Below are 23,769 nucleotides of genomic sequence, written 5' to 3'. Positions count from 1 at the left end.
TTTATTATAAATTTTTATATGTGGAGTTATTAATTTTTTATTATTTTTTTATAAATTTTCATACATAGAGTTGTTAGTCTTCCATTATTTTTTTTATAAATTTTAATATTTGTAATTTTCCAATTATTTCTTGTAAATTGCCATGTGTGTAAAATAAGCCCCTAATTGACCCCTTCTTTCTCATTTAAATTTTGATAGGCAACATGGTCATTTTAACTTGAAATTTAATTCCGTGGTAATGAAAATTTTCAGAATATCTTGAGACTCTTTAGAAATTAAGTCCATGTTGTAGGACTTAAATGACATTTTCCTGAGTATAAAACAATGTCTTCCGATAAATAGTGTTTCCACATAAAAGGTGGATAGTAAACTGTTTTCATGAGATTGATGAAAGTGGTAATTGGTAAAAAAAACAAATGATAATACTCCTTCAATCCATTTTGTTAAAAAAAAATTCATAGATTTATTACATTAGCTAAAATTAATTAAATAGAAGCGATATATCCCTCTAATCATTGGGATTACCCTTTTTTTTTTGTTGGTATATCATGTGAAGAACGGTCACAATTTTAGATTTATTTGAAACAGTTTATAGGGAGTTTATAAATTACTTTTTAATAGTAATTTATGAAATATAAAACAAATATATAAAAAAAACTTTATTTCAACTCATATAAAATATATTTATAGAAAATTTTCACTTTTGTGCCAAACGAGACATTTGAGGCGTTAACACCAAGCCGACCTCAAAACTCTGTCAGGCCAACCCGTTATCTCGGCCGACGAAAGAGAGAGAGAAGATGATGACGATGCTATAATAAAATTAAAAATTAAAAATAATGCTCATAATTAACGATCCACCTACCTCCACCGCGCGTTTCGTGCCCCTCACGCTGATGGCTCAACACCCAAAAGTCAAAATGCCAGTAAGGGATCCTTGACTTTTTTGTTTAGAGCCTTTTTTTTGTCACTTTGTTCGAAAACTATGTGTATTAGAATAAATTTTTTTTAATTATGATTCACATAACATACTACCTCCGGTTTTAAGTATAAAAATTAGTTGATTAATTTAAAAAGATTAAAAAATAAATTAAATTAGCTATTTATAATAAATAAGTGTTGTTTTTCCTAAAATATCTTTATTAATTAAGTGTATTTGCTAAAATTACTATTATTAAAAGTACTACCTTAAAAATATATATGAATATAAGAGAAAAAATGAATTAGGATATTATATTTAAAACCAAAACAAAAGTTAAATAAAGTCTTATTTTAAGAACTGAAAGTAGTATTAAAATATCTTTTTATATACATCTAGCATCTTAAAATATTTTATTGTTGATTTGGGACTCCTTGGACGGCTTTGATTCAAAAATAATTCTACTACAATATAATTTTTTATGAGCAAGGAATGAGGGAAAAAAAAAGCGAAAAAAAAATCCTCACAAAACACTCCTCCGATTTTAACTTTTAAATATAATACTCGTTTTGCAGCAAAGTAGTATTTTAGGATATTGAATATTCATATAAAAAAATCTTTCATGCGCTGAAATCTGAATAAACTTAGGTACTATTTGCTATAAGGGAAATAGAGGGAGCGACGGGAAAATTTTAGTGAGCTCTATTTAAAAATTAGAAAAGTAAGGTTCTAAAATTTTAAAAAAGAAAAAAAAGTAATATAAAAAGTAATAAAAATTAATTAAAAACTTTTAACTCTATTTTTTTAATTTTTTTTAAATCGAGCTCATGAAAATTTTTTCTCCCTTCCTTTTATTTTCTCTCATACCAAATGAACCATTAAAAATAATTCTAATACTACTTCCGGTCCTAATTATAAGAGTTAATTGATTAATTTAATAAGATTAAGAAAAAAGTTAAATTAGTTATTTGTCATAAATAGGTGTTGTCTTTCCTAAAATATCCTTGCTAATCAAGTGTATTGGCTACAACTACTATTATTAGAAGGATTATCTTAAAAAAAATATATAAATATAAAAAATAAAATAGATTAAGATATTACATTTAGAATCAAAATAAAATTCAAATAAAATCTATTATTAAGGACGGGGTAGTACAACATAATTTTGTATGAGCAAAGACCTAAAACAAAAGAATCAACACTCCGTAGTCCGTATTCATCAGCTTGATGGGCACGGAAAGTGGATCCACCTCTGGCTTGGTCCTCACGGTTCAAACAAATTGCGTTTAAACTTTGAACTGAACCTTTGACTCTTTTGGTCTATAAAGGAAAAAATGAAGATGAAGAGAAAGAACTGAGCCTTTGACTCTCAGTCACGCCACATCACGCCTCACTCCCGAGATAGCCGACTCTCCTCGTCTCGTTCGTCTTCGTGATTGCTTTTGGTGGCCGAGGAACTTCATTCTTCAGGTTCGTCTTCGTGCTGTGTGCTCGTGGTGTTGAGATATTCAGATTTGTGATTCGTCTCTGCGTTCGTCGTGTTTTCAGGTTTGTTCTCCTCCTCCACCTTTCCTATCCTCTGAACGTGTTCTTGAGTTCTCCTTATATAAAGCATCTTGTTATTCCTACTTGTTGCCTCAGCATTTCATATGATTTTGCTTCGTCAATCTTTACCATATTAATTGTTCCCTGCCATAATAATTTACTGTTCGGAATTGTTCTGCATTGGCCTATATTCTGCTTCTTAAAATTTTATTAAATCTTTGACGATATGTTCTTCACTTCAGTATGATTTGTTGTTCTTAGTGTTTAGTTCATTGAGTTCTTCCATGACAGTTGATTGAATTCTTCATCATTTATCTAAGTTGTTTGTAAGTTAGCCGGCGATGGCGTAGATGAGAACTCCATGAGTGTTCTCTTGAAACATTCCTTTCGCATAAATTTCGAACTACAGAGCTGAAGTGAAGATAATCAAATGAGTACTTGCGTTTAAGACCTATCTTTCCCTGCCTTTCTATACTTGATTTTTAGAATTTTATGAGCTTTTTTCTAAGAATAGACCCCCTTCTTAAATGTCTATTTGTATACCTGTTTCCTATCTCTTAAATTTCTATTTCTCTAATAGATCACTGGAGCCTGTCTTCTTCTCTAAATGGAAGAGAGCAGGGGAAGAGTATGTGTTACTGGTGGTACTGGCTTTGTTGGTTCTTGGATCATTAAGAGACTTTTGGAAGATGGTTACTCTGTCAATACTACCGTTAGAGCTCACCCAGGTACATAATGTCTATTCATATATTTGAAGCATATATATCAACTATCAATTTATCTTCTTCAATAACTTGAAGTATTTGCCTAGAAATCTCCCTGTTTTCACCTAGTAAAAGCTTGATCATCCTGTGTCCAAAAGTGCTTTTAATTCTATTTTGGGTTGTTTGTCTTCATTTTGATACAAAACCATAGTATCATTCTCTATCAGTTGAATAGTATTATTTTCCTCTTTCTGTTTACGAGAATTAAGTGAAAACTCTTTAGTGATGTAATCTCGTGATTTTCTTTCCGTTGTAGAACAAAAGAAAGATGTGAGCTTCCTGACAAATTTGCCAAGAGCATCCCAAAGACTACGAATTTTGAATGCAGACCTAGGCGATCCAGATAGTTTCAAGGAAGCCATTGAAGGGTGCATTGGAGTATTCCATGTGGCTGCCATAATAGATCTTGGGGAAAGGGAACCTGAGGAGATTGTAACCAAAAGATCCATTGATGGAGCATTGGGTATTTTGAGGGCATGCCTCGCTTCAAAGACTGTGAAGAGAGTTGTTTACACTTCTAGTGCTGTAGCTGTTTCTTATAATAACAAAGAAGATGAAGTGAAGGATGAGAGCTTCTGGAGTGACGTGGATTTACTTAGAACATTTCAGACTTTGGGGCCCTATGCTATTTCTAAGACATTGACAGAGAAGGCAGTATTCGAATTTGGTGAACAAAATGGACTAGATGTTGTTACTGTGATCCCCCTTTAGTTATTGGACCCTTCATTTGCTCTAGGCTTCCTGTCTCAGTTCAGCCATGTCTTTATTTCATGTTTGGTATGTGCGACAACTTGCCAAGGGGTCTGGGTTCTCTCCAGGGGAAATGGTTTTGACATGTTTAGGTGTACACAAAATATGCCTACTTTGTGTGCACTTGAGTAGGGCAAAAGCGAAAAACTTGGAAAGAAGCCTGACCCCTTGCCAATCGTGTCACCTTGATTGGAGTTCTAACATTTGTTTATAATCATTTGGTTCTGCATTCAGTTTGGTCTCTGACTTCCGGTCTCTTTAAAATTTTGATGCAGATGATAAGGAACCATTAAGTTACCTACAAGTCAATATGGTGCATGTAGATGACCTGGCAAGAGCACATATATTTCTGCTTGAACATCCTAATCCAAAAGGGAGGTACATTTGTTCTACTTGTTTGGCAACCATTGAAGAAGTGTTTGAAACTGTGTCTATTAAATATCCAAAATTTCAAATACCAACCATAGAGTGAGTTATCTTGTCCTTCTGACCTCCCTTTTTTTGGCACAGATGAGAAAATTTGATTCAAGCAAATGGATTATCTTCCATATGTTTTAACGTTTATTTCACCATTTCTTCTCTTGTTCATTGTAGTTCCATAAAAGAAAGCAGTGGTTTCAAATTTCCTTATATGTCGTCCAAAAAGCTCAGAGATGCTGGATTTGAGTTCCAGTATGGAGTTGAAGAAATGTTGGTGGATGTAATTGAATGCTGCAAGGAAAAGGGTTACTTGGAGTTATAATATAATTTGTTGTCAGATTACCCAATCAAAATGTGGTATAAGTTTGGAGTTTTAATAATAATATGACAAGTATATGATTGTCATTTCAGCAAACGAGTGTGTGATTGTAAATTAAGTTGTATCACAGATTATAGTTTGATGCATCTCATGCACATGGAAATTATGAATAAATGAAACGTTGTTTTGACAGAGTATGGACATGATTTGCATTGCTGAGACAGATCCAGGGGTACTGCAACTTTACCGAAACTAAAACGAAATTTTGCATCACTATTTGAATTCATTTTTATTCGAACTTCGAAATAAAGTGAAGTTTACTTCTCGTTTCTTTTTTGGACTTTCTAAACATCGGAAGATGTATACTTTGTTCTGTCAAATAATATGGTTTAAAAAAACAATTAAAATTAATTAAAAATAATAAATGTGTAAGAAATAAATTTTTCCCCTGAGCATATGTTTATTTATAAGGGGCAAGTAAGAGAAAGAAAATACAAGAAAAATATGATAGTTTATCAATGTCTTAATTAATGCAATATGTAAAATTAATTAGGGAAAAAAATAATAAAAACACATTAAATTTTGCATGTTCTTATGAAAAGGACTAGAGGGAGTATAGTTTTTTATATTATAATTTTTAAAAGTAAACTTATGATTTGTGTGTTTTCGTGTGATGCCTAATGTTTTTTAAGCTATTGCCCATGCTTTTAAAAGTTACAAATTGAAAGTATGTTTGTAACATTACGGAAGCAGGGTTGTAATTATTCAAATAATTAAGTTTTAACTTTGAAACGCATAAATAATATAGCTGATCTTTTAGAATAATTTCTATTTTAATTTTCTGTGTTCCTTAATCCTTGTTAAGTAAGATCGAGAAAAAGGAGAAAAAGTGACTTCGTCAAATGGGTGATAACAAAAATACTTGAACGAAAATTAAACTATAATTTTATAATATATAAAATAAATATATAAAATAAATTTTATGTCCTCCCTGCTCTCCAAACACCCTAAAGTAACGTTGCCAACTAAAAAGGATCATGTGTCCATGAAAGGGTGGGGAAAATGTACTCGTTTCCTATTCTTAAAATTCGGCTTCTCTTTCAGTTTCTCCAACAATAGAACCTTCTTACCCTCGAGCGTGTATTCTTCTCTGAATGGAAGAAGGTAAAGGCAGAGTGTGTTACTGGTGGTACTGGCTTCATCGGTTGCTGGATCATCAAGAGACTCCTTGAGGATGGTTACTCTGTTAATACTACTGTTAGATCCCACCCAGGTACACAATCTCCCCCCCCCCCTTCTCCCCACCTCCGAACCATACATTTGAAGCAAGGATATCAACTGTTAGTTTATCTTCTGTAGTAACTTGTAATATTTTCCAAGAGAGTTCCCGGTGAATGGTCGATCATTCACTGTCCAAAACTGTTTTTCCTTGTTGTGTTTGTCTTGTTAATACAAAACCTTTGGATCTTTCTTTGTTCAGTATGGATTCTGCAATATTTTATAGATTCAAGTAGTATAATTTTCCTCTTCCTTATTTTGGGAAGGTGGGATCTTATGATTTTGTTTTACATTGCAGAACACAAGAAAGATGTGAGCTTCCTCACATATTTGCCAGGAACATCTCAGAGGCTACGAATTCTGAAGGCAGACCTAAGCGAGCCAGAAAGTTTCATTGAATGGTGCATTGGAGTATTCCATGTGTCTACCCCAGTGGATTGTGAGAAAAAGGAACCTGAGGAGATTGTGACCAAACGATCCATTGATGGAGCATTAGGTATTCTGAAAGTTTGCCTTACTTCAAAGACTGTGAAGAGAGTTGTTTACACTTCCAGTTCCTCTGCTGTACGCGGTACTTATATTAGCAAAGAAGATGAAGTGAAGGACGAGAGCTCATGGAGTGACGTGGATGCACTTAGAACGTTGAAGGCATTTGGATGGTCTTATGCAATTTCTAAGACCTTAACAGAGAAAACAGTGCTTGAATTTGGTGAACACAGTGGATTAGATGTTGTGACTCTAATTCCCACTATTGTTGTTGGACCCTTCATTTGTCCTAAGCTTCCTAGCACTGTTGACTTAGTACTAAATTTTTTGCTAGGTACATGCTTTAACTTGGTTCATGTCACTTTCAACATAGTTCGAAACATTTATTTATAATCTTATTTGGTTTTTGCAGATAATTTAGTTCTGTAAGTAAGTCATTAAGGTAAGAAGGACCCATTTGGTTATCTGCAATTACCTATGGTGCATGTGGATGACGTGGCAAGAGTACATATATTTCTGCTTGAACATCCCAATCCTTGGGGAAGATACATTTGTTCTTCATGTCTGGCATCTATTGAAAAAGTGCTTGAAATTGTGTCTGCTAAATACCCATAACTTCAAATGCCGACCATAGAGTGAGTTCTTCTAACCTTCTCCATCATGTTTAATTTGTTTTCCACAGACATGATAATTTGATTCAAGTAAATAAATTGTCTGCCATATGTTTAACGTTTGCTTCATCATTTTTTATCTCTTATTAGTTATAGTTCCTTAAGAGAAAGCACTAGCCTGAAAGTTCCAGATCTGTCATCTAAGAAGCTTATATATGCTGGATATGAGTTCAAGTATGGACTTGAGGAAATGTTGGTGGATGCTATTGAATGCTGCAAGGAAAATGATTATTTGGAGTTATAATATAATTTGTTGTCAGATTACCCAATCAAAATATGGTAATAACTTTGGTGTTTTAATAATAATATGACAAGTATATGATTGTCTTTTCTGCAAACAAGTGTGTGATTGTAAATTAAGTTGTATCACAAATTATAGTTTGGTACATCTCTCTCACAAGGAAATTGTGTATATATGAAACGTTGTTTTGACAGAATATGGACATGATTTGCATGAATTGAAAGCTGTAAAGAAAAGGGGTATTTGTAATATCCTTGTTATGTACTCAGATGCTTATGATTTCAACCAAAAAAATTGATTAGAAGTTGCAAAATTACCATTTATTCAAGGCATCCCCTATAGAAATGACTTTAGAAAAATATTGCTCATGATTATATAACCAAAACATATAGGGAGAGGATTCTCTCTAGATATAAGGACTATACCGGTGGAGAGAAGAATACTCTTCTATTCGGAGAGATATTGCTTATGATCACATAATTGGAAAATACAGGGGGAAGATTTTCTCCATAGTTAAAATCATCCAAATAGTGGCGAGGAGAGAAGAGTAAAAGCAATTTTGAGGGAATAATTCAAGGGCAAAAATACCCTTTGATCCTTTGTAAATGTGGGGTTTTGCCTTTCAAATAAAATAATTTTTCATCTTCTATCACCACCTACTCTTCATAGACGTGTCGTTTAGCTATTTTGTCTGAACCATGATCGCAAATCATGGTGTATCTTTTAAGAAACTCCAAAATTGAGTTTTTTAATCACCGACAGATAAATTAGAAAAGAATAAAAGTCATGACTTTATAGAAGAAAGAGAGCGCGTGCATGTGAGAGCACTGCCAATTACAAAGAAACGTGCGTCCCATAAAAGACAGGACAAATGGCTTAGTCACCTTAAATATCTGTTTCTCAAATGGAACCTTGTACCATCGAGCCTGTCTTCTCCGAATGGAAGAGGGAAAAAGAAGAGTATGTGTTACTGGTGGTACTGGCTTTATTGGTTCTTGGATCATCAAGAGACTTCTTGAGGATGGTTACTCTGTTAATACGACCGTTAGATCTCACGCAGGTGCATAACGTGTCTCCATATATTGGAAGCAAATATATCAGCTATCAATTTACCTTCTGTAATAGTAACTTATTTAAGTATTTCCCTGAAGATTTCCAGGTGAAAGCTGGGTCATTTTCTGTCCGAAACTTCTTCCCCGTGTTGGGTTTGTCTTGTTAATAAAGAACCTTAGCAGCTTTTTCTAATTCGGCTGAATTCAGCAATATTTAACAGATTCAAGTAGTATCAATTTTCTCTTTCTTATTTTGGGAAGATGTAATCTTATGATTTTGTTTTCCACTGCAGAACACATGAAAGATGTGAGCTTCCTCGCAAATTTACCAGGAGCATCTCAGAGGCTACAAATTCTGAACGCAGACTTAAGCTACCCAGAAAGTTTCAAGGAAGCCATTGAAGGGTGCATGGGAGTATTCCATGTGGCTACTCCATTTGATTTTGAGGAAAAGGAAACTGAGGAGATTGTGACCAAGCGATCCATTGATGGGGCATTGGGAATTCTGAAAGCATGTCTCACTTCAAAAACTGTGAAAAGAGTTGTTTACACTTCTAGTGCCGCTGCTGTTTCTGCAACTTGCAAAGAAGATGAAGTGAGGGACGAAAGCTCATGGAGCGACGTGGATTCACTTAGAACTTTGAAGATATTTGGATGGTCTTATGCAATTTCTAAGACCTTAACTGAGAAAGCAGTGCTTGAATTTGGAGAACAAAATGGATTAGATGTTGTGACTTTGATTCCTACTATTGTTAATGGATCCTTCATTTGTCCTAAGCTTCCTGGATCCGTTGGTTCTTCACTCTACTTTTTATTAGGTGCATGCTTCAACTTGCTTCATGTCCCTTTCAATATAGTTCTAAACATTTATTTATAATCTTATTTGCATATGCAGATAATTTAGTTCTGTAATTCACTAAATGTTGGTGCCTTCGAAATTCTGATGCAGATGAGAAGGACCCACTTAGATATCTGCAGGCACCTATGGTGCATGTAGATGACGTGGCAAGAGCACATATATTTCTGCTTGAACATCCCAATCCGGGGGGAAGATACGTTTGTTCTTCATGTCTGGCATCTATTGAAAAAGCGCTTGCGATTGTGTCTGCTAAATACCCAGAACTTCAAATGCCAACCATAGAGTAAGTTCTTCTGACCTTCTTCATCATGTTTAATTTATTTGTACAGGTATGGTAATTTGATTCAAGTAAATAAATTGTCTTCCATATGTTTTAACGTTTGCTTCATCATTTTTTATCTCTTATTTGTTATAGTTCCTTAAGAGAAAGCACTAGCCTGAAAGTTCCAGATCTGTCATCTAAGAAGCTTATAGATGCTGGATACGAGTTCAAGTATGGACTTGAGGAAATGTTGGTGGATGCTATTGAATGCTGCAAGGAAAAGGGTTATTTGTAGAGCTATAGTATAAAGTGTTACCACATTATCCTATGAAAGTACGGCATATGGAAGGTGTTTTAATTTGTCTTTGTAGTAGATATATGCATGTGTGGTTGAATGTTTGCATGACAAATTATATATATAAACGCTATGACTGTATGAAATGTTGTCTTGACAGAACATGGGCAAGATTGGCATTAGTGATAGGCTCAAACTGAAGGTTCTTTAAGGAACAAAGTTTCATTACTAAAATCTTTTGAATAATATTTACAAGGCTTCAGTTCTGTTAATTCAAATCAAATTCAAATCTCTTATTAACCAGCTCATTAGAGGTTTGTTTAGCTCACCTTTTGTCGAAGTCCTGCGGCAAAAGTGTTGATTTGGTTTTCTAATTTATACAAAGTTTTAGTCTAATCCCTTAAATTTTATAAAGTATCTTTTTAGTCTGTTACTCCCAACACTCAATCTCATATTATAACTTTTTGTGCTAATCATTGTTATTTTTGAAAATTGAATTTGTTATATTAGCATTTGAGAATATTTTTTCAATATTTACAATTTCAATATTAGCATCTTTTATTATCAATGTTAAGTTTAAAAGACTGAAAAGCCACTTTATAAAGTTTATTCTAAAAAAATAATTGAACGAGCAAATATGCTGTTTTGATCTTTTATCATGCTTGAATATGGGATTAGCATGCGGCGCCGAAAATGGTGAGTTTTGCCAAGCTGCCAGGGTGTGGGCTACTTCAGTTTATACTTTGCCACAAGCTAGCTCCCCTTTATATATATATATATATATCAATTTTTATATTATCTTATTATAATTTAGTACTCAAATCCAAGGCTCAAAATCCAATTTCAACATTTTAAACTTTAGTCTCAACCCATATCAATAATAATAAGAGTTTTCTTATATCTAAAAAATAATAAATATTGTATCAAAAATAATAATAAATTGCAGCATATTAGGCTTATGTTTGGAACTTTCTTTGTTTTTTTTTCAAAAACTTCCCACCTATCAGTTTTTAAATATATGGCTATATATTGCAGAGATAGGGAGACAAATATATAGATCATTTACTAGTGAGTGGAAATAGTTTAGAATATTTTTTTAAAAAAATAAAAAAAATAAAAGCCGTCAGCTCATCTTGTTGAGTGCGGGCTAATATTTTGCTAGCCTGCTGAGATATGAATTACTTCAGCTCGCAACTTATAGAGGCTGGCCTACTTTACCAGCTCCATTCTATCACCAAACTACTTTTTACTCTTCAGAGACTTGTCATTTAGCTAAGAAAAAGAAAATGATACCACCTCGTCTATGAAAAGAAATTAACACCTCCAACAAATGCCTGCGTTTTAAGACTTGCTTCTCCCATTTTATCTATTCTTACTTTTAAAAATATAACGACTTGATCTTGCTAATTCTGAGTACGTAAATTCATGAAAACAATGTAATAAGCTCTCAAAATAATTAGATGAGAATTTTCACTTCTAGGCATCAAGATATACTAATAACCTTCAGTATGAGTGAAAGGAGAAAAGAACTGAGCTACTAGCAATGATCGGTCGCTACCATGCAAGATTGAAGAAAGTTAAACAAGTGAAATTAAAAATTTCCAGAAAATGTAAGGTTGAGAAGAAAGCAGAAAAAGTGACTTCATGAAACAAGGATGAATCTGTTACAGCATTGCCAATTAAAAAGGACCACATGTCCATGAAAGGATAGGAGAAATGTGCTTGTTTCCTATCCTCAAATATCTCTAAATAAATATCTGTTTCTCAAATTGAACCTTGCACCCAACCTTATCTTCTCTGAATGGAAGAGGGAAAAGGAAGGGTATGTGTTACCGGTGGTACTGGCTTCATTGGTTCCTGGATCATCAAGACACTCCTTGAAAATGGTTATTCAGTTAATACTACCGTTAGATCTCACCCGGGTACACAATGTCTCTCTCTCTCTCTCTAGATATATATATATATATATATCTTTGAAGCAAATATATAACTGTCAATTTATCTTCCGTAATAATTTGCAACATTTCCCAAGAGATTTCCTGGTGAATGTTCGATCATTCACTGTCCAAAACTGTTTTTTCTTCTTGTGTTTCGTCTTGTTAACACAAAACCTTTGTATTTTTCTTTGTTCGGTATGGATTCAGCAATATTTTATAGATATTTTCTTATTTTGGGAAGATGGAATCTTATGATTTTGTTTTCCGTTGCAGAACCCAAGAAAGATGTGAGCTTCCTAACAAATTTGCCAGGAGCATCTCAAAAGCTACGAATTCTGATCGCAGACCTAAGCAACCCGGAAAGTTTTAAGGAAGCCATTGAAGGGTGCATCGGAGTATTCCATGTGGCTACTCCAGTGGATTTGGAGGAGAAGGAACCAGAGGAGATTGTGACCAAACGATCCATTGATGGGGCATTGGGAATTCTAAAAGCATGCCTCACTTCAAAAACTGTGAAGAGAGTCGTTTACACTTCCAGTGCCTTGGCTGTTAATTATAATGCCAAAGAAGATGAAGTGAAAGATGAGAGCTCATGGACTGACGTGGATTCTCTTAGAACTTCAAAACCATTTGCATGGTCTTACGCAATTTCTAAGACATTGGCAGAGAAAGCAGTGCTTGAATTTGGACAACAAAATGGATTAGACGTTGTCACTTTGGTTCCCAGTTTTGTTGTTGGATCCTTCATTTGTCCTAAGCTTCCTGGATCTGTTGATGCAGCTCTCTATTTTTTATTAAGTAGATGCCTCAACTTGCTCCATGTCACTTTCAACATAGTTCTAAACATTTATTTACAATCTTATTTTGTTTTTCAGATAATTTAATTACTTCTGTAAGTCATTAAATGTTGGTGTCTCCAAAATTATGATGCAGGTCCGAAGGGCCCATTTGCTTATCTGCAACTACCTATGGTGCATGTGGATGACGTGGCCAGAGCATATGTATTTCTGCTTGAACATCCTAAGCCAAGGGGAAGATATAATTGTTCTTCATGTCTGACTACTGTTGAAAAACTACTTGAAATTGTGTCTGCTAAATTCCCGGAACTTCAAATTCCAACCATAGAGTGAGTTCTGCTAACCTTCTCGATCATGTTTAATTTCTTTGTAAAGATATGATAATTTGATTGAAGTAAATGACTTGCCTTCCGTAATTTGATCTCTTATTTGTTGTAGTTCCTCAAGAGAAAGAACTAGCGTGAAATTTTCAGATCTGCCATCTAAGAAGCTTATAGATGCTGGATTTGAGTTCAAGTATGGACTTGAGGAAATGTTGGTGGATGCTATTGGATGCTGCAAAGAAAAAGGTTATTTGTAGTTATAATATAAAGAGGTTCCTGATTATCCTATGAAAATATGGTATATGGAAGGTGTTTTATTTGTCTTTATAGCAAATTTGTTGTGATTGAAAATAAGAGTGGCAAATTATTGTCTGCTACGTATCTTTATATATATATATGAACACTATGACTATATATGAAATGTTCTTTCAACAGTGGTGATCTCCACGTGGAGCTCTCCCCGTCCCAGTAAAGCTACGGCGCTGGGTAGAGTTGGGGTCAAGGGTTAGTTGTCCTGCTCTTGAATCATGGGTGAGCCTGACTCCTTTCCTAAAAATTTTCACCAAAAAAAGAAATGTTCTTTTAACAGAATATGGGCAAAGATGTGCATCACTGATGGGCTCGTACTGATGGGTTCTGCTAATTCAAATCTAATCTCAAATTCATTGACTTATTCATTTGGAGTTTGTTTGCCTCGTAAATGTAACGAGATAGTATATTTGATCATCTCGCTTTATATAAGCTTTTAATTAATCTCTTAGTTTTATAAAATACTGTCATTGTTGCTTTCATACGATAATTTTTTGTGCTAATTATCGTTGTTTTTTAAAACTAAGTTTGCTATATTAGTATTTGTATTTGAGCATGTTCCGAAAATATTTGAAATATCAATGTCAACGTCTCTTATTAACAATACTAGCATTAAAAAAAAAAGTAAAAATGCACTCCATAAATTAAGTCAAAATAAAAGTTTGTGTGAGGCTACAGAATTAATAGTGTATTTTTGCCTTTTTGTTTTATTAGAGCATTTTTGCCTTCCACCTCATGATATTTTGGATATTTTGAAACGTGTGGCTGGAGTTGAAGCCTAACTGCATCCCGGTGATCTGACCCCTCTGCTGGCTTGCGTCTGGCATTTTGCAGTTAATGAGGGATTTACTGTCAAATCAGCTTATGTTATTAATTTTTTAAAATTTTGATTGCCTTATAAAATTTTCTAATTTTAATGTTTTATCACATTTATCGAAACCTTCTATTTAGATTTCTTTTAAATAGCTAAAAATATGTCTAAGAGATTATATAGACCATTTAAATTTATTATTTAAAATTTTTAAACACATTTTTGCTACAAAAATTATAAATAAATTTAGTCAAGTATGTGTCTATTAGAAGAATTAATCAAAGTTTCAATCAAGTTTGTTATATTTACATCAACTAAATTACTTTTTTTTTGTCTAAACATCAACTAAATTACTTAAACTTCTGTTCCATGATAAAAAAAATTAAATAAATCAATCAATCAAAATAAGAAAAAAAAAATTCTTTAAAATAATTTGGGCAAAAATTATGGATTTAATATAAATGAAGGATAAATTAGTAAATCAAATTTATTTTAAATTAAATTTTGCTTTTAGAATATTCTTAACATAGTTAAGGTTTAGATTTAAGTGTGTGATTTGAAAACAAAGGAAAGGTAAGTAAAATTAAGATAAATTTTAAAAGAGGTTACAGTATTTTACTCCATATTATAATATATTTTAATAAAATATATATTCGTATACTATTTTTTATAAAAAAAATATTTTAATATATATTAAGGTTGAGGTGCATCCAGCACCCCGAAATATTTTTTTGGGTGCATCCAATACTTTAAAATATTTTATGTTACATTCAGTATCCTAAAATATTGTTCAAGAGCATCCGGCATCTAAAGTATTTTTTTTTTGTCTTAGAATACTGGATGCACCAAAAAATATTTTAAAATATGGGACGCATTTAAAAAAAATAGTTCAAGATGCTGGATGCACTACAAAATATTTTAGATTGCTAGATGTACTTGAAAAAATACTTCGGGTATTAGATGCACTTTAACCCTATATATTAATCCCCTTATAAATCAAAAGATTAACCTTTATAAAACCTCATCTTTTGACATTCAAAGAAAACAAGAGAGGCAATGATAAGTGACTGTGCTAAGGGGGAAGAAAAATCACGAAGAAATTAAGTGTTTTTTTTTCCCTTGGTATCACTAGTCTAGACTTCTTCTCCCCTCTAATCCCACAAAATGTAATTCCTCATTTTACTGCAAGATCAAGATTCAAGATGTAACATCCAGATTTAATTTCCTTCCTAAAACATAGGTGACCTGCCGATGATCTTTTATGTAAATTTGGGTTAAGGATTGGGTTGATTGTTCGATAAGAAATGGTATAGAATATGACCCAAAAAAAAGTCCTACTTCCGAACTAGTTTGGCATTTAATTTAGTTTTAAATACAAAAATCCAATTCATTTTATCTTTCATATTTATTCATTTTTTAAGATAATCCTTATAATAGTTGTACATGTTAAAATTTTTATTAAATGGTAATTTTAAGTAATACACATAATTAACAACAATATTTTAAGAAAGACAAAGTAGAATATAGGAGAGTGCTTGAGAAAACCATGTCAAAAGAACTTAGCAAAATGACCCGTTACAAATAACTAATTTAACTAATCTTTTTAATTTACTCAAATTAGCCAATTAGTTCTTTATTGATGATTACATGCAGTATAATAGTGGTAGAAGGCCATGTAATAATTAACTTCCGGGATCCGAGCTAGGCAAGATAAATTATCCATTCAATATTTGGTCTCAGAGTTGAAATAGAAAGTAAAGAGAAAGTGTAAAGAAATCCAACATTGAAAGTAGGGTTAAACAGACAAATGAGGACCGAAATTTAAACAGAATTTTTGAATGATTTTCCATCTTCCACCATAACTATTTTCTGAAAGTAATTTGTTGACAAAAAATTCTAGAAGTAGTTTTCCATTTTCCATCAAAAATTCAAAATCATGATCACAAATCACAGTGTAGCTTTCTTATCAACAAAGAAAATAAAAAGCAATGAATACCTGCCTTTTCCTTTTCTCGATGTTCATGATTTTCAAGATTGACTTTTTGCTAATTTTGGCTCTCTTAGTACATGCATGAAAATGAAGTAATATTCCTCTTGTCCTATAATATTTTCCCCCTTAATATAATTCACCTCATTAAATTCATTATATGAAACTTATTAAATTTTAAAACAGCGTTGATAATATTTAAGATTTTTTTGGTTTCTAATAAAACATGTTGCAATCATCTTCTAAATAAAATTAGAGGAATACTCTTTTCAAAATAAGGAAAAATTACTCATAAATTTTGAGTAAGAAAATAAATACAGAGAGATACTAATAAATTTAAATTTTTTTATAAGTTTTATAAGTTTAACTTGTAAATAACACAATTTGATATAAAATATGAAAGTTTCACTGATAAATATAAACCGTTAAATTTGATTGTAAATATAAATTTTTTAATATTCCTCTCTTTGTATCTAATTCTTTTATCTAGATACTGTTGGTGATTTTTTTCTAAAAGCAACAAGAAAGATGAGATATTTTCCTTTTAGGCATTAGGACGTTCAAGTAGTAAACTAGGTGAAAGGGGAAACCAATGTTTCATCCCTGCCACGCAAGACTGACGAAAGCTAATCCTGTGAAATTAAAAATTACCAAAATTCTGAGTTTTCTAGTTACCGCGAACCAAAAGATGCAAACCAAAAGATGCAACGTGTTTCTTTCTAGATCGATCTGTCACAACAGTGCCAATCACAAAGATCCCAGAAAGAAAAGGGCAAATACACTGGTGTCCTATGTATCTCTTGATTCTTTGTTTCTTTGACAAAAGACTCAAAACTCTGTTCTTCTCCGAATGGAAGACAGCAAAGGAAGAGTATGTGTTACTGGTGGTACTGGCTTCATAGGTTCTTGGATCATTAAGAGACTTCTTGAAGATGGCTACTCAGTTAGTACTACCGTTAGATCCTACCCAGGTTTCAGTGTTTGTCCATTTATTTGAAGCAAATATATGAACTGTAAATTCACTGTCCATAACCGTTTTTCCCTGTTGGGTTTGTCTTGTTCATATACAAAACCTTTGCATCTTTCCTTGTTTATCTGAATTCAGCAACATTTTACGGATTCAACTGGCTGGTATCATTTTCCTCTTTAAGAGACTTCTTGAAGATGGCTACTCAGTTAGTACTACCGTTAGATCCTACCCAGGTTTCAGTGTTTGTCCATTTATTTGAAGCAAATATATGAACTGTAAATTCACTGTCCATAACTGTTTTTCCCTGTTGGGTTTGTCTTGTTCATATACAAAACCTTTGCATCTTTCCTTGTTTATCTGAATTCAGCAACATTTTACGGATTCAACTGGCTGGTATCATTTTCCTCTTTGCGACGATGGGATCTTCTGATTTTGTTTTCCATTGCAGAACACAAGAAAGATGTGAGCTTCCTCACAGATTTGCCTGGAGCATCTCGGAGGCTACGAATTCTGAAGGCAGACCTAAGCGAGCCAGAAAGTTTCAAGGAAGCCATTGAAGGGTGCATTGGGGTATTCCATGTGGCTTCTCCATTGGACTTTGAGGAAAAGGAACCTGAAGAGATTGTGACCAAAAGATCCATTGATGGAGCATTAGGTATTCTGAAAGCTTGCCTTACTTCAAAGACTGTGAAGAGGGTTGTTTACACTTCCAGTGCCTCTGCTGTTGATTATTTTGGCGAAGAAGATGAAGTGAAGGATGAGAGCTCATGGACTGACTTGGATTTGCTTAGAACTTCGAAGACATTTGGATGGTCTTATGCAGTTTCTAAGACATTGACAGAGAAAGCAGTGCTTGAATTTGGACAACAAAATGGATTAGATGTTGTCACTTTGATTCCCACTCTTGTTGTTGGACCCTTCATTTGTCCTAAGCTACCTGGTTCTGTTGGTTCAGCACTCTATTTTTTGCTTGGTACAATGCTTTAACTTGGTTCTGAACATTTATTTATAATCTTATTTGGTTTATGGAGATAGTTTAGTTCTGTATGTCATTTAAATTCTGATGCAGGTAAGAAGGGGGGCCCATTTAATTTTCAGCAAGCACCTATGGTTCATGTTGATGACGTGGCAAGAGCGCACATATTCCTGTTTGAGCATCCCAATCCAAAAGGGAGATATAATTGTTCTAAATGTTTTGCAACCACTGAAACAGTGGCTGAAATAGTGTCTGCTAAATACCCAGAATTTAAGATACCAGCCATGGAGTAAGAGTTCTCTTGTCCTTATTCTTCTTGTTTGAGCTGATATGAAAATTCAGTTCAAGTAAATCACATGTCTTCTCTTATATTCATTGTAGTTTCTTGACTGGCGTGAAATTTCAAGATCTGTCATCGAAGAAGCTCATAGATGCTGGATTTGAGTACAAGTATGGACTTGAGGAAATGCTGTTGGGTGCAACTGAATGCTGCAAAGAAAAGGGTTATTTGTAGCTATATATAATAGTGTTATGTCAAATAAGCCTGTCAAAATATGGTGTGTGTAAGGTGTTCAATAATAACATGACAAATATGTAAATGGCCTTAAAGCCTAGTGGTACAAAAGCTCCCTTGTGTGAAATGTTGTTCATATGCCAAACAAAAAAAATCTTTTGGGTTATTACTATTTTTCTGAACCCAAAAGAAGTTATGTATCACTGCTTTAATTAGTTTTTATTTGAACTAGTGAAGGAAGGAGATAAACTGATATATATTGATTAAATGGTTGATACTCACACATAACGAGTGATTGATGTAGCGGGTTAATATTGACTTTAAAAGAATCGTTTGATTGTGATGAGTGAAAATGAGTGTTTTTTATACACTAAATAACCAAAACTAGATTGATTATCATCCCACTAATTGAAAAATGAATAGAAACAATTGTAAACTAATTCCTTTAGACCTAAATACTACCTCAGTCGTAAAATTTCGTTTGTAATCTACAAATAAGATCTTATAAATAAGACCGGAAGTAGTATAAGAGTATTAAAAAAATTAGTTAAGTTAGTTACTTATATCAAACATGTGTTGGCTTTTCTAAAATATCTCTTCAAATATTTGCCTTAGAAACTGCCCTCATGGATAAAAATCTTCTTTAGCATGAGCAATTAATAAAATTATTTAAAAATAAAGTATAAATTTGTGAGAAATTAAAATTTTACATATAAACTCCAAACGTATCTCTCAACCACCTTTTACATTTAGAGTTAATTTTTATAAAAAGTCAATAGCTTATAAATTGTACTACCTCCGGTACTAAATACCTCCAAAAATATTAGTATTTGTATTTCAGCATATTCCGAAATATTTGAAGTATCAATGTCAACATCTTTTATTAACAATACTAGCATTAAAAGAAAAATACACTATAAATTAAGTCAAAATAAAAATTTGTGTGAAGTTAAAAAATTAAGAGGGTATTTTATCCCTTTTTTTTTTATTTAAAAGAGAGTATTTTTGCCTTCCGCCTCATGATATTTTGGATATTTTGAAACATATGGCGGGAGCGGAAGCCCCACTGCATCCTAGTGATCCGATCCATCTGCTAGCTTGCGTCTGGCATCTTGCCATTATGACGAATTTACTGTCAAATCAGCTTATGTTATTAATTTTATTAATTTTGATTACCTGATAAAATTTTATAATTTCAATGTTTTATCACATTTGTCGAAACTTTTTTAAGAGATTATATAGACCATTTAAATTTATTATTTAAAACTTTTAAACACATTTTTGCCACGATTTATAAATACATTTAGTCAAGTATGCATCTATTTAAAGAACTGATACAGTACCCGCGCAATGTGCGGGTATGAATTGATAGTTTTCTTATATAAAATAAAAAGTTGAATCATCACTTAGTTGAATATGACATTTTTATTTCAAGTAATAATTTCAACTTAATTTAAGAATAAAGTATCATAAGCTTTTGAAATATATATGTAATATATGTAAATCTATTATCAACATTATAAAAGAAATTAATTAATAGAAACAAAATGGTTAGTGGGTTAAAATATTTTAAAAACCACACAAAGATATATTCCTATAAGTTGAAAGTGATTGTCATGGATAATAACTTAAAACTTAGACATCCTGTCCAAAGAGAATTGCCTCTATAGCATGCAAATTAGCAATTCCTATTAAAAATCAAAAGGAGTTTCTAGATCAAGAACTAACAATATAAACTTAAAATAATATAAAACTACCAAAATAATATCAAAATATCTATATTCAAAAAACATTTTATGAAGACTGAAGATATATAGGAAAGAACTACAATAATAGCCTAGGATTGCAAACCAAAACTTGAAATGTACGCTGAATACACTTTGGTAGCATTGTATTCGATTATGCAAAACAACTTCAAAAATCATAAAATCTCTTGAAAGGAATATTAGGATACAAAATCATAATATAAATACAAAAAATCAATATCTCAAGCTAATTAATGATATGGTACTCACATATTAAAATGTTGAAACTTCCAAGCAATTGGATGACACGGAATGGTACTAAAATTTCATTTTTCTAAAAAACGCTAAAGTATGATGGAAATAGAGTAAGGACTAAGGTTACTCCACTATACAGGCGAATGCTTGAGTGTCTTCGACTATTTTATCACAAGCATAACCTTCCTGGTATTCTTGTCTGTTAAAAACTTAATAGTACCCGTGCCTCTCTCCTTCTATCAATTCCCACCAACTGCTCCTCCACTATGATGGTTATCACCTCGAAAGGAGTAAAATGCAAGTTCTGAGAAATGGATAATATATTCTAAATCCATGAATCGATTATTACAATGAAGAGGAAATATGAAATAACACTTGAGACAAAAAGAACAACAACAATGAGAGGAGGGGAAAGAGAGGAGTCGAAACAGAACAAAATATGGAACAAAATCAGAAACCGATAGGCTAGATGAACATGTCATCTTCTTTTCACCATCCATAGATTCGAAGAAGTGTTCTATATCTCGATTCATAGCTCCCTCTTATCCTCTTTATTTGCAATGGAAAAGTTAGGATGTGGATCTATAAATATTCAAGATAGAGATGATGATGATGAGCCAATGAGGTAAAGCAACCAATGGAAACTAACTCTATAACATGCATAGTATCCCATGCTCTTTCTTCTAAGGATGTGTTTGGATAGAAACCAAACCATGGTTTCAAAAGTGCTTTTACGGATTACGAAGTAAATATGTGGAGGAGATTATCTCGTTTTGCGGAAAAGTGCTTCTGAAACCATGGTTTTGGGATACCCAAACAGGCCCTAAATAGGCCTGTCCACCCTACCTAATGATTAACTCATTCAATCATAATAATAATGGAATATCAGGAAAAAAAATGAAAAGCATTGTCCTAGTTGAAAAGGAGGCAACAAAGCCTTTATTGTCATTTTCCTCGCTGCATGTAAAAATGGAGTCTCGTGGCCACTGCCATAGAGAATAATAAAATAAGACTTCCAATGTAATCTTGTGGCAGTGGTTTGTAGTAGATAACTCTGTCATCTTCATCGTCCACGAGAAAGAGGAAAAGGAGGAGTATGCATGACAACATTTATGGGTATTTAGATAACTGTGGTAATTGAATAACTATCATATCCCTTATCAAAAAAAAAAAACTGTCATATCCCTCCATAATCATCCCCCACCATACACAAACATGAGACGCACACTGATTGCTCCCTCCGGAAATCCATATACCTTATGGAGTTAAGATTGAATTAGGTATTTAATATAAAAACATAAAATATGTTGATTATCCAAATAATAATTAGGAAATTTAGTATTTAAGATCATTAATAATAGACAAATATTGTATAAAATATAAAATAGGCTCACTATTCAATATATTAAGAAATTGAGTAGTTCCTATTGTTAAAGTTTTATAATTGTAATAAACAAAATATCTCAACTAATATATTTAAGTTTTTATTTCTCTTTTTTATTAAGCTAATTCATAAAAGACATCAATTGTTTTTCTAAAAATTAATATTTTATTTTATTTTAAAATAAATTTTAGTTCTAAATATCAGAAGTAAAATAATTTTCCATTTGACTTAGATATCAGAATAATTTATAAAAAAAAATAATAAATATTTTAGGTATAAACAATAATTTAAATTTAAGGCATAGGATACTATTTTCAATACCTTAATAGATTGACCGAAATTAAATTTCGAGCATAATTAATTTTAAATAATACCATCAAATTAATACAAATTTAAAATTTTGAACATATATCATGGCCAGCATGTCTACCATGATTTACCGGATTAGAGAAGTTATATAATTATATAATTTTATTTATTTTTCTCAATTTAAAATATTTTCAGATAAAGGATATTTCTTATTTTTTCAAAAAATAGAAAAAATAAGGCTCATTATTGGGGATAACTGCAATAAATTCTGTAATAATTCAGAATAGAATAATAAGTAATAAAGACAAATAGTTCAATCAAAATAATTCTAATAGAAACAACTGACCAGAAAGGAAAAAATTGAAGGTAAATAATTTCAAATACGAACTTTCAAATAGAATACCCACAATTATATAAAATAATTTGAAAAAAATAAGAAATTCTGGGTTTGTTGGTCTCAGTTCATTTAGCTGTATACCCAAACAGATAAATATATTCACCAGCTAAATATAAAGTATACTTATATTTAAATCAAACTGAATTAGTCAGTAATAATCATAAAAAAAATGTTATCTTCTCAGTCCATATTCTCAAGTTTAGTGTTCCCGTAGTATTTTTTCTTGAATGATGAATTTAGTGTTTTTAGATAATATAAAATAATTTGAATAATATTTCATACCCTAAAAAAATCACGGCATGTTTACCGGTAAATTCTCTTTAGTAACATACAATAAGTGAAAACTGACACGTTTAAACTAAACATGCTCCCTCTAGGCACGCAAGTATAAGCAATAGGATTTGAATCAGTTTTTAATATTTCTCAGATTAATGGTGAATGATTAAGCAATGGGTTGTTACCAACGCGGATATATCGGACTATTAAAAACATGGGTAGAAAATGGGTAAAAAAATGTGGCTTTTTTTTCAAGAAAAAAAAGAACATTTATCTACTTATAGGTGATGCCATCATAAAAAATCCAAATAAGGAAAAAAAACTGTTAAATTCTTTAAAATAATTGGGGCAAAAATTATGGATTTAATATAAATGAAGGATAAATTAGTAAATCAAATTTATTTTAAAATAAATTTTACTTTTAGAATATTCTAAACATAGTTAATAATTTAGATTTAAGTGTGTGATTTGAAAATAAAGGGAATGTCCATAAATATACTATTTTTTATAAATATATATATTTCAATATATATTAGGATTAAGGTGTATCTAGCATCATAAGATATTTTGTAATATATCTAATATTCTTAAATATTTTTCAAGAACATCTAGCAACCCAAAGTTTTTTTTTTGGGCCTTAGGGTATTAGATGCACCCACCAAAAAATGCTTTATGGTGTTGAACGTATTTTAAAAAAATATTTTAGGGTACTGGATGAATTACAAAATACTTTAAGTTATTATATTTATCCGAGAAAATATTTCAGGATACTAAATATACCTTAATTCTATATATTAATCCTCCCGTAAATCAAAGATTAACCTTTATAAAATCTAATCTTCTCTTGACACTTGCAAAGAAAACAAGAGAGGCAATGATAACTCTGCTAAGATGGAAGAAAAATCACGAAAAAATTGA

At 32.0% G+C, this 23,769-nt stretch overlaps 2 protein-coding genes, 1 long non-coding RNA gene and 2 pseudogenes across 5 annotated transcripts in view; 4 read left to right on the top strand and 1 right to left on the bottom strand.

Moving 5' to 3' along the window:
* Positions 1-2,255: 2,255 nt before the first annotated feature.
* Positions 2,256-4,914, top strand: LOC114713655 (vestitone reductase-like; annotated as a pseudogene).
* Positions 4,915-5,871: 957 nt separating this feature from the next.
* Positions 5,872-7,396, top strand: LOC114713652 (vestitone reductase-like; annotated as a pseudogene).
* An 898-nt stretch (positions 7,397-8,294) lies between these two features.
* Positions 8,295-10,340, top strand: LOC114713659 (vestitone reductase-like). The gene is made up of 4 exons (XM_028898325.1): positions 8,295-8,453; positions 8,739-9,263; positions 9,395-9,587; positions 9,720-10,340. Exons 1-4 carry the CDS (start codon positions 8,333-8,335, stop codon positions 9,859-9,861), a joined length of 981 nt encoding a protein of 326 aa, XP_028754158.1. The 5' UTR covers positions 8,295-8,332; the 3' UTR covers positions 9,862-10,340.
* Positions 9,381-23,769, bottom strand: part of LOC114713666 (uncharacterized) — an 18,605-nt gene continuing 4,216 nt past the window's right edge. The window contains exons 2-3 of the long non-coding RNA XR_003737359.1: positions 10,719-10,724; positions 9,381-9,408 (exon numbers count right to left, since the gene is read on the bottom strand). This is a non-coding gene — a long non-coding RNA (uncharacterized LOC114713666). The remainder of the gene's footprint in view (positions 9,409-10,718; positions 10,725-23,769) is intronic.
* Positions 11,129-18,591, top strand: LOC114713658 (vestitone reductase). Of its 3 annotated transcripts, none has more exons than XM_028898324.1 (4): positions 11,129-11,783; positions 17,444-17,968; positions 18,065-18,260; positions 18,353-18,591. In XM_028898324.1, the coding sequence occupies exons 1-4, from the start codon at positions 11,663-11,665 to the stop codon at positions 18,483-18,485; spliced, it is 975 nt and encodes a 324-aa protein (XP_028754157.1). In that variant the 5' UTR covers positions 11,129-11,662; the 3' UTR covers positions 18,486-18,591. The 3 variants fall into 3 exon arrangements, with proteins under 3 accessions (XP_028754157.1, XP_028754155.1, XP_028754156.1); XM_028898322.1 differs by lacking the exons at positions 17,444-17,968; positions 18,065-18,260; positions 18,353-18,591 and adding exons at positions 12,072-12,596; positions 12,732-12,924; positions 13,034-13,277 and having other exon boundaries at positions 11,137-11,783; XM_028898323.1 differs by lacking the exon at positions 11,129-11,783 and adding an exon at positions 16,876-16,996.

The sequence above is a fragment of the Neltuma alba genome, unplaced genomic scaffold (assembly GCF_004799145.2).
Source record: "Neltuma alba isolate B1F8T4 unplaced genomic scaffold, ASM479914v2 tig00011443_pilon, whole genome shotgun sequence".
NCBI lineage: Eukaryota > Viridiplantae > Streptophyta > Magnoliopsida > Fabales > Fabaceae > Neltuma > Neltuma alba.
Note: the sequence above shows the minus strand (reverse complement) of the source record. Positions and strands in the feature narration are given on the sequence as shown.

Coding starts and splice junctions, on each gene's coding strand:
- LOC114713659 (XM_028898325.1), top strand. CDS start 8,333: ATGGAAGAGGGAAAAAGAAGAGTATGTGTTACTGGTGGTACTGGCTTT. Junction 8,454..8,738: donor GACCGTTAGATCTCACGCAG/GTGCATAACGTG, acceptor TTTCCACTGCAG/AACACATGAAAGATGTGAGC. Junction 9,588..9,719: donor CTTCAAATGCCAACCATAGA/GTAAGTTCTTCT, acceptor TATTTGTTATAG/TTCCTTAAGAGAAAGCACTA.
- LOC114713658 (XM_028898322.1), top strand. CDS start 11,663: ATGGAAGAGGGAAAAGGAAGGGTATGTGTTACCGGTGGTACTGGCTTC. Junction 11,784..12,071: donor TACCGTTAGATCTCACCCGG/GTACACAATGTC, acceptor TTTCCGTTGCAG/AACCCAAGAAAGATGTGAGC. Junction 12,925..13,033: donor CTTCAAATTCCAACCATAGA/GTGAGTTCTGCT, acceptor TATTTGTTGTAG/TTCCTCAAGAGAAAGAACTA.